Below are 10,457 nucleotides of genomic sequence, written 5' to 3' on the forward strand. Positions count from 1 at the left end.
CAATCACGAAAACATGCTTATTAGTTGCAATGCTATAAAGCCTAGGAAATGAGTGTGAAAGCAACTGGTCGCCACACCAAAGATCCTCCCAAAAACGAACATGCCTACCATTACGAACTTTGAATCTAATAAGAGTAGAGAAAACATCCCATCCCTTCCGAATAAATTTCCACAAACCAACGCCTCCCGTAATAGTGACTGGAAGAGATGACCAACCCCCACTCCCCTCACCAAAACGACACGAGACAACTCTTCTCCACTGACGATGTCGCTCCCTTCCAAATCGCCATAACCACTTTCCTAAGAGAGCACGATTAAAAGGAACAATTTTTCGAATGCCTAACCCTCCGAATCTCAATGGTTCGCAAACTTGATCCCAATTAACAAGATGATACTTAAACTCCTCTCCCCTTCCACCCCATAGAAAATCCCTTTGAATTTTTTCAATTCTATCAGCAACAGAACATGGAATTTGAAACAAAGATTAAAAATAGGTAGGAAGGGATGAAAGAGTACTCTTTATAAGTGTGACTTTCCCACCCTTAGATAGATACTGCTTTTTCCATCCTGCTAATCTTTTCTCATATCTATTAGTCACTGAGTCCCAATTCCCAACCAGAGTAGAAGAAACTCCCAAAGGCAATCCTAAATAAGGAAGAGGAAAAGAACCAACTCCGCACCCTAAAACAGCAGCTACGGAGGAAATATCTGGAACATCCCCCACTGGAACAAGCACACTCTTTCCGACATTAATCTTAAACCCAGAAACTGCTTGGAAGCAAGCAAGAGTGCACCTCAGATATCTGAGTTGAGAAATATTAGCATCACAAAATACCAAAGTATCATCAGCAAATAAAAGATGGGAAATCTGGATCTGATGATCAACATCTCTGCCAACTCTGAACCCCCTAATGTAACCCAAATCTTCCGCTTTTCTCATTAATCTAGTCAGACCTTCCATAACGATGAGAAAAAGAAAAGAAGATAATGGATCACCTTGTCGCAGACCACGTGAGCTAGCAAAAAAACCCGCAGGAGAGCCATTCACAAGAACAGAAAACATAACTGATGAGATACAAGTGTCAATCCATTTTATCCATCTATCACCAAATCCCATCCTCCGAAGAAGATACAAAACAAACTTCCAATTAACATGATCATAAGCTTTCTCGATATCAAGCTTACACAAAACGCCAGGAACCCCGCTTCTTAATCTAGAGTCAACACATTCCCCAGCAATAAGAACAGAATCCAAAATCTGCCTTCCACCAACAAAAGCATTCTGCGATTCTGAGATAAGACCATCTAACACTTTACTCATCCTGGAAACAAGAACCTTGGCAATAAGCTTATACATATATCCGATTAAGCTAATTGGCCGAAAATCCTTGATATCAGATGCACCGCCCTTTTTAGGGATGAGAGCAATAAAAGATGCATTCAAAGATTTTTCAAATGTGCCATGAGAATAAAAATCCTGAAAAGTACTCATCACCTCCTCTCGCACCACCTCCCAACTCTCCTTAAAAAAGCGCATAGTAAATCCGTCTGGCCCTGGTGCTTTGTCCCCGTTGCAACTAGAAAGTGCCTTAAGCACTTCCTCTTCCGTGAATGGAATCTCAATACTATCCCTATCCATCGCAGAAATAGTATTAAATGGAAGACCATCAAGAGTAGGTCTTCGATCCAAAGTTTCATTGTAAAGCTGCTGGTAAAAAGAAGCAATTCCTCCGCGCACATCTTCTTCTCTCCACAAATCAAAACCATTAACCCGAATACTTCCGATATGATTACACCTTCTGTGAGCATTGGCCAGTCTATGAAAGAATTTTGTATTCCGATCACCATCTTTTAACCACAAAGCCCGAGAATTTTGACGCCACGAAATCTCCTCCATATGAGCAATCTCAGCAAAAACCGCTTGACAAGAGGCTCTTTGAGAGCGTAAAGACTCCCTACTCTGTCCCACCTCAGCTAAACGATCAAGCTCAGCAATATCAGCAAGGGCTCTATTCTTTTTCCATTCAAGATTCCCAAAAACTTCTTTATTCCATCTCTTAAGCTCAGTTTTAAGAAACTGAAGCTTTCTAGCTAACACATAACTAGCAGAGCCTGTGAAAGACCCTTTTTGCCACCAAGACTGAACCTTCCCTTGAAAGTCTTCAGATCTAAGCCACATGTTTTCGAATCTGAAAGGAGTGCGTCTAGACCTCAAACCACCACAATCCAAAACAAGAGGTACATGATCAGATGTGACTCTAACCAACACAGCCTGAGAGACATCCGGGAAATGCTCTTCCCAAGCCCCAGAAATCAGGAAACGATCCAATCGAGAAAAAGTAACCAGTTCCCTACCATTAGACCAAGTAAAAGCCGCTCCTTCCAACGGAAGATCGATAAGAAAATTATTGTCAATAAATTCTGAAAACATGGTCATTTCTGAAGACCACCTACCTCCTGTGGATCTCTCAAATGGGGATCTAACAGAGTTAAAATCCCCACCTAAGCACCAAGGCAATGACCATAAGTCCTTAACAAAGCAAAGCTCTTCCCACAGGACTGGTTTATCACTATCAGTAACAGGCCCATACACACCTGAAAACGTCCATTTGAAATTGTCTTCTTCCATCTGAAACATGCATGACACCGAGAAAATACCCTTCCAACAGTTCAAACTTGACAACCATCTACGATCCCACATGAGGAGAATACCACCTGAAGTGCCTGTTGCATTTAAAACTTCAAAGTCCACAAACCTACATCCCCAAAGACTCCTGACAATCTCAACAGTAATATCAGCCAATTTAGTTTCTTGTAAGCAGACAACATGAGCACTCCACTTCCTCAAAGCGACCTTGATAACTCTTCTTCTTTTCGGGTCATTAAGACCACGAACATTCCATGTTATAAGTCGTAGCTTCATGAAGAACCAAAAACAATCAATTCACCTCCTCCCCTTTTACCACTCCTGGTTCTCCCCCTTTCTTTGGTCGACCCATTCTTTCCATCGTAGTTAACACAAGAAATCAAATTCTTCACTTCCTGTTCGCCTTTCCGATGTGAATTTCTGACTTTGACTTCTTTTGTGTCACGAATAGGTTCACTGCTACCATTTCCTGCAATAATTTCGTGGAGAATACACATGGTTTGTTCCTCATAACCTTTTGCAGAGACACCCAAAGCTTCACTAACTGCTCCAACATTCTCGATGACCCATTCCATGCCCAGATCAGTGGTTGTCTCCAAACAATCAGGCCGCACAACAGCCAAAGGTTCCATAAAGTCCACTTCATCGTGAACAGGATCTGTCCCGGAAAAAGATACGTTAAAAGGGTGCTGTTGAAGAGCAACATCAACCTCTCCTTCCTGTAAAATCCCCTCTATTTCCGAAGCATTAACTTCTTTGGATGGGATTACTGAAAACTCCTCATGCTCAGATGAAAAATTGCTCAAACCTTTAACTGAAGTAAATAGCCGAAGCTCTTTAAGCAAAGCTACGGCTAAATCATTATTCAATTTGAAATGCAAATCTTTTCCAACACAAACTGTCACTCCATTGAAAAAACCCGTACTCTCGGTAGTAACCTTTGAGACGTCCAACTCTGATTTAGAAGTCGAAATCCCAATGATACTTCTCTGTTGACCCGAAACATTCTCAGCAACATTCCTGTCGCTAGCCACTTCACCCGAAGATGGAGAAGAAGTAGAAAGAGTGTTGAGACAAAGATTAGGACTCAAACCTGGAGAAGAAGTGCGAGAACGTGCGACCCATTTCTGCTTTTCATTCCGAGTCCACCGAGATCCATGGCGTCCGACGTTCGTCAATCTCCTCTCGGATTTCATCCAAATATTAGAGGGTTTGGTATGGGCTTGTGATTCATTAGGACCAGGTTTGATGTTTGTAAGTGAGATAGATAATGAGTTAGGCCCTTTTAGTACCTTTCTAATAGGCCCAGACTTGAGAGGCCCAGTTTGGAGTTGCCCAGTTTGACCAAATCTAAGTGGCCCTTTCTGTAGTCTTCTTCTAACAGGCCCAGAACCCAAATACGCTCTGTAAGGTTGAGATTGAATGAGCCCATGATTATCAGGCCCAAATTTCCTGACCTGTCTTGATAACTTATGGCCCAAAGTAAAACCTTTATCAGCCCGAAAATAATCCTTCCCTACCTTATCTTCAAGAGATAAGGATAAAGCTGAATCTGAAGGGGTAGCCTACCGTTCACCACGTGTACACCGGTGTTGCTCATCAACGACGCGTTTGCTCGGCGTGTGAATCTCACCTCGTCGTCTACCTCCAATAAACTTCACCTTTTGCTGAATTTCACGATCCTTCAGCCACTGTTGAATTTCGAGAATCCCTTCTTCACCTTTGCTAAGAAGCTCGTTCCATTTTTCTTCCGACATAAGATGAGATCCGTCACTGCCTTCAAGACTTTCCGTTGAAGGAACAAGCTCCGGCGAAATTTCTTCCCAAATCGCGACCTTGTAGCAGAAAGTGTCATCGTTGATATACACAAACTTCGGACAATCACGACCAACTCGTACTATTATCCGAACGCTTTCAGCATCCCTGGTCTCATCCGCATCAGATCTGACATAACCACCACAAAGTTCTCCCACTTCGACGAACAGAGCATGGCACCATAAATGTAATGGAAGTCCAAACAACCGGATCTGCTTGAGACCTTGATCACTGAGAACGCCACGGCAACCAACACGAAAGGACCACACATCAATCCTCAAAGTTGCAGAATCCCATTGTCTTCGCCCTTCTTTCAACACACGTTTGGCCTCTGCCTGAGAAGGAAACCGGAAAAGAAGCATTGAATCGGATAACGGTGAAACCCCCACTCCACAAGTCGTATTCCAAGCCCTCACTGCCCATTCTTTCACGCGATCACAACTCCCCACTTCCTTGTCAAATTTTCCTACCAAACAAGAGGAGAGAATAGATATCCTTCCTCCGACGGATTCCCCGTCGATATACAACGACGGACCGCGATGAGGAACCGCCGACTTCACATCTCCCCCAAGCGAAATTCTTGGTAACCTTGCGATATCCAGAAAAGATTTCATTCCAAACAACCAAAACACAGATCGCCTCACAAATCGCCCCTAGTGGGGTGAAATCGCACATAGTGACGTGTACATCTTAACATTAATATCACATCACATTGGATTTTTGAAATATCTATAAAAAAAAAAAAAATCATATACGGATAGGGGAGTATTGAGTATATATGAGTAGGTATGCAACACTATCCAATAAGCTTTTGGATCACCAAGCAAGCATCCAACCAGTTACAAGTCACTATACATCCACTCAAGAGCTTCCCAATATAGATGAAGAGCAAGAGTTGGAGGACAAGTTTCTCTATGCAAATATCCATGTTGATGTGTTCCCTGAGACCCAAGATGATTCAGATGTTGCTGGTGAAGGCAACAGTCATCGTCATCGTAACCCCACACTCACTGATGATCGTGCAAGAAAGGAGTAGAATTAACCAAATGAATGATGCTCTTACTTTCTGGTGTGAGACTTCTAAAGCAACGATTGGATTCATTAGCTAAGGCGAGGAGGAATAACAAAACTGCATAGTATTTTGTATCTAATTGCTTTCATTGCCTTGAAGAAATTTGAGGGATGGATGTTGAAACCTATGTGGAGGCACTGGAAAAATTGAAGGATCCAGACTACAGGAAAATGTTCGTTAAGATTCCTATTGAGAGATAGCTTGCTTGGTTGAACAGGATGTAGATGACATGATGGGATGATGGTTGGTGACTTTTTAGTATGGTATTGTTTGTGACTACATGTGACTTGAAAAACATATTTGGCCTTATGTGATGATGAACTTTTCTTTTTCATACATGTGATTTTATCTTATGTAGCTATGGGAATAATTTATTATGCTTTATGTTATGGAGACTCTAGTGTGGTTAATCTCCGACTTCTTATGCTGTTGATGTTTGAACTTTGATGGTGATTATAAGTTTATTCGATCAATTTATTGGTGGAATATTTTATATTGGTTATTGAAAATTTGTCCAGAAGGTTGGGAAGTTAAGATGGAAAAAACAAATTTAATTGAGACATCAACTTCAAATCCAATAATTCAGATGAAGATTTTGATCAAATTTTAAATGTAATAGCTATTAATTTTTTTTTCATTTAATAAGTAAATGTAATAGCTATTAATATGATGATCGAGTTTGAGAATTCCTTTTTTAAGGTGCCTGTGCGAACCTTTGCCTATGCCTATGTTAACAGCTCATGAATATGTTTCAGAATAGCAAAATGATCATCTCGGTCGATACTAATATGTATTCTGCATGGGTAGAGAAGTGTAACTTTGTCTCATAATGAGACGTGGATGGTTCGAAGACACTCATACAAGTTCAATTGAGGAAGAAATAGCAATTTTTTTTGTTCATTCTAGGACATAATGTTCGTCACAGGCTTGTAGCCAAACATTTTGATTAGTCCACTGAAACAGTTTCTAGACATTTTAAGCATGTGTTAATAGGCAATATGTCACCTGGAAAAAAGACTTATTCATCCACCATCACGTGAGGATGTGCCTCCTTATATACGTCATAAATCTAAATACTATCCGTAGTTTAAGGTATTACTTTCCTTTAATTAAATTATGCCATTTTATTTTATAACCTCTTTTATTGACTTTATTTTAGTTTCATTTAACGTAGAAATGAATTGAGCAATTGATGGCACACATGTAAGTGTTTGGGCACCCGCCTCCAAAAAAACTCCTTATAGAAGAAAGATAATAGGGACACAAAATGTTATGTGCCCTTGCTTATTTGACATGATTTTACTTTCATTAACACGGGTTGGGAAGGTAAGGCCGATGACTCAAGGGTTTCTATTGATGCAATTACAAGAGTTGTTGTTAGTTTCCCTTTACCAAGTGATGATATTACTACAAACTTATGTGACGTTTTAACATTTATTGCTTTCAGGCAGTATCCAGGCTAAAGGTGAATGTGGCCAAGAGTGTGCTTGTCCCGGTCGGGAATGTACAGGACATTTCTTCTTTAGCTGCAGTTCTTAGGTGTAGGGTGAGCTCCTTTCCTATCCCTTATTTGGGATTGCCCCTAGGGGTTTCTTCCAGGTTAGTGGGGAGTTGGGATTCTGTGCTTGATAGGTATGCAAAGAGGTTGGCAAGTTAGAAGAAGCAATACTTGTCCAAGGGGGGTAAAGTAACTCTTAACAAGAGCACTTTATCAAGCCTTCCCACTTATTTTCTTTCTTTGTTCCAAATTCCATGCTCCGATGCTGATAGAATTGAACAAATTCAAAGGAATTTCCTTTGGGGAGGAAGGGGAGATGAATTCAAGTATCATCTTGTTAGATGGGAGCAAGTATACAAGCCTATAAAATTGGGGGGTCTCGGTATTAGACGATTGATTCCTTTTAATCAAGCTCTTCTGGACAAATGGTTGTGGAGATACAGGAAGGAAAGACATCGTCCTTGGTGCAGATTAGATCTTGCAGGTATGGGGAAGATGTTGGCTGATGGACTACACGTCCGGTTTCTATTGCGGGAGGAGTTGGGGCTTGGAAATCCATTCGGAGAGGATGGGATGCCTTTTCCTCTCATATCAGATTCAGAGTGCGTGATGGTAGTTGCGTTCGTTTTTGGGAAGACCTTTGGTGTGGGAACCAGCCTTTATGTCATACATTTCCCAAATTATATAGTATTGCAGTTGATAAACATGCCATACAAGCTAACTGTTATTATCTTGATAATAGTGGGATTACGTGGAATGTTCATTTTTGGCGTTTATTTCAGGATTGGGAGTTGGAAGAGGTGAGCATTTTCTTGGATCAATTGTATCGGCAGGAAGGAATTGGCAGGGGTTATGACATTTTGATTTGGATTCCCTCCTCTCACGGGGGTTTTGCAGTAAGGTCTTTGTTCTTATGTTTGTCTAATTTTGCATCCTATGATTTTTCATGAAAGACTATATGGCGCTCTATGGCTCCTACTAGGGTGGCATTCTTTTTATGGACTGCCGTTTGGGGTAAGATTCTGATGATCGATAATTTAAGGAAAAGGGAAAATTTTCTTGTTAATCGGTGTTGCATATGTAAGCAGGATGGGGAGTCAGTCGATCATCTCCTAATGCATTGCTCTGTAGCGCACGATTGCTGGAATCTTATACTTGGACTATTTGGCATGTGCTGGGTAATGCCATGTTCTAGTAAGGAGTTGATTCATGCTTGGAGAGGTTGTCGTGTGAGTAGGAGTGTTCGTGATTATTGGAGATCTGTATCACATTGTATTTGGTGGTGCATCTGGAAGGAGCGAAATAGTATAATGTTTGAAGGGAATGAGTCATCTACAGCAACACTGAAACATTTTACTATTTGTTCTCTTTTTAATTATGTGAACAGAAGTTCTTGTTCCTCTTCTGTTGATTAATTTCTTTTTTGGATTCTTTGGGGCCTTAGACCCCGGTTTCTCTTATGTTTATGGGGCGCGTTCCCCTATTGAACGCCTTTTTGAATTTATTATTACTTATCAAAAAAAATTTCAAATAATATTTATTTTGCAAGAAAATATTATGTAATTGATTCTAGTTACCCAAGCACAACTAGATTTCTCCCTCCATATCATGGTTAAAGATATCATTTACAAAGATATTAAGTAAGTGTTTGGGCACCGGGCTCCAAACAAACTCCTAGTAGAAGGAAAAGGTAATGGTGACAAAAAAATGTTACTTGCACTTGCTCATTTGACATGATTCTTACTTTCATTTAAAGGTATGGCCGATGACTCAAGGGTTCTTATTGATGTAATTACCAAAGCTATTGTAAATTTCCCTTTACCAAGTGGTGGTATTACTATTACTATTAATTTATGTGACGTTTTAACATTCATAGTAGCATATTATAAACGATAATCTTTAACAAATTTTAAATAATATTTATTTTGCAAGCAAATATTATGTAGTTGATTCTGGTTAGCCATGCACGGCTGGATTTCTCCCTCTATATCATGGTCAAATATATCATTTACAATAATACTGGGGTATGAATCGGCAACCTTATGGTCCAAAGGAATTGTTTAATATCGACATTCATCACTTCGCAATATCATTGAACTTTGCTTTGGAGTTCTAAAAGCTAATTTTTTCCATTTTAAAGCTTATGCCTCCTTATAGGTTAACTAGACAACGACTCAAAATAAATGCTTGTTGCATGATTCACAAGCTCATTCTTCAAAATGCACAAGGTGATCGCTTTTTTTATGGAGTATGAAGAAGAAAAAGTTGATATTGTTGGTGCGGGAAATGCTAGCAATAGTCAAGGGGGAGGACCGAATGCAGTTAACTTATTGATGCTAGTGTGGCAGAAAAGGCTGCTTATGGAAACCAAATTGCAGGATCAATGTGGGTATCAAACGTAGCCAATGTTGGATGAAACTAAATTTATGTACCCCAATGGTTTGTGAGTTCTTGAATTTTGTGGATACTCAGGGGTTCATGGCATGGCATGTCCAGATGCACTATGTAATAATACATGCATGTGAAAGAAATTAAGTAATCATTGATAAATTCGTTCCATGATTATATGTGAATAATTACAGTACAGTAATCACTGCAACGGGTAAGCCAGTGGGTCCATAATTCACTTCCAAATTAAACAAAAAAAAATCCAATGAATCATAAAATAAAACGAAATAACCCAGATCGTAAGGAAAATTAAACCAAATTTGCAATCAAAAACTACAATGAGTTTAACGAAGATCCATAAAATATATTCGATTGGGCAAACCCTGGGCTCTCTTAATAGAGAGAGAAAATAAATACTTACTATTCTGTATTCATGAGAGAGTGCGCTTTCTAAGCGGACTGTGAAGGACGACGGAGAAATATCCTTCCGGCGGTCGGAAATCAGCTGAAAGTGGAATCGTCACCGGAAACGTTCAGGAAAGAGCACCGGGACGAAAAGGGAATTTTTCGAATGGTATTTATAGGATGAGAATCAGTGTACAGTACATAAGAATTTATGTTCAACAATGTACTGTCATAAATTTAACCAAAAAAAATGTACTGTCATAAATAATATAATATTTTAATTTCGTAATTATAAAATAAAAAATAAAGGAATATAATTTTTAAATCAATTTTTCAAACAGCAAACTCATACTACTACAGTATTTTTCTATTGCATCAAATAATAAGAATCCTTTGACTACTACACACAGCTACTTGAATAATACGTATAAAAAATATTATTTAAAGATAAATACCTGAAGTTTGGAAAGTTTAATGAGTATATTTGTTTGTGATATGTGCAATAAAACTTTACCATTAAATTTAGGGAATTGGATCCTCGAAGTTATTGCAAGTTGAATTTTCGTAATGATATGTGTCATTTAAAACATATCCATAGCTTATGTTAAATCACTTACAAAATTTGCGAAGAC

The 10,457-nt window shown here is 39.4% G+C and overlaps 1 protein-coding gene across 7 annotated transcripts in view; it reads right to left on the bottom strand.

The window, feature by feature from the left end:
- The window catches only part of LOC132298579 (polycomb group protein EMBRYONIC FLOWER 2-like), a 66,081-nt gene extending 56,076 nt beyond the window's left edge, over positions 1-10,005 (bottom strand). For 3 of the 7 annotated variants that reach the window (XM_059795017.1, XM_059795011.1, XM_059794984.1), the window contains exon 1: positions 9,842-10,003. Coding sequence is in view for 1 of the 7 variants with exons in the window: in XM_059795025.1 (XP_059651008.1) it covers positions 9,842-9,855 (14 nt within the window). In the remaining 6 variants the exon portion in view is untranslated. Of the gene's footprint in view, positions 1-9,841 lie in introns of all 7 variants that reach the window. The other 4 variants (XM_059795025.1, XM_059794997.1, XM_059795004.1 and 1 more) reach the window with 3 other exon arrangements.
- Between the last annotated feature and the right edge of the window lie 452 nt (positions 10,006-10,457).

Source organism: Cornus florida, unplaced genomic scaffold, assembly GCF_030987335.1.
Source record: "Cornus florida cultivar Cherokee Brave unplaced genomic scaffold, ASM3098733v1 CherokeeBrave_3.0.0_Hap2_Chr01, whole genome shotgun sequence".
Lineage (NCBI taxonomy): Eukaryota > Viridiplantae > Streptophyta > Magnoliopsida > Cornales > Cornaceae > Cornus > Cornus florida.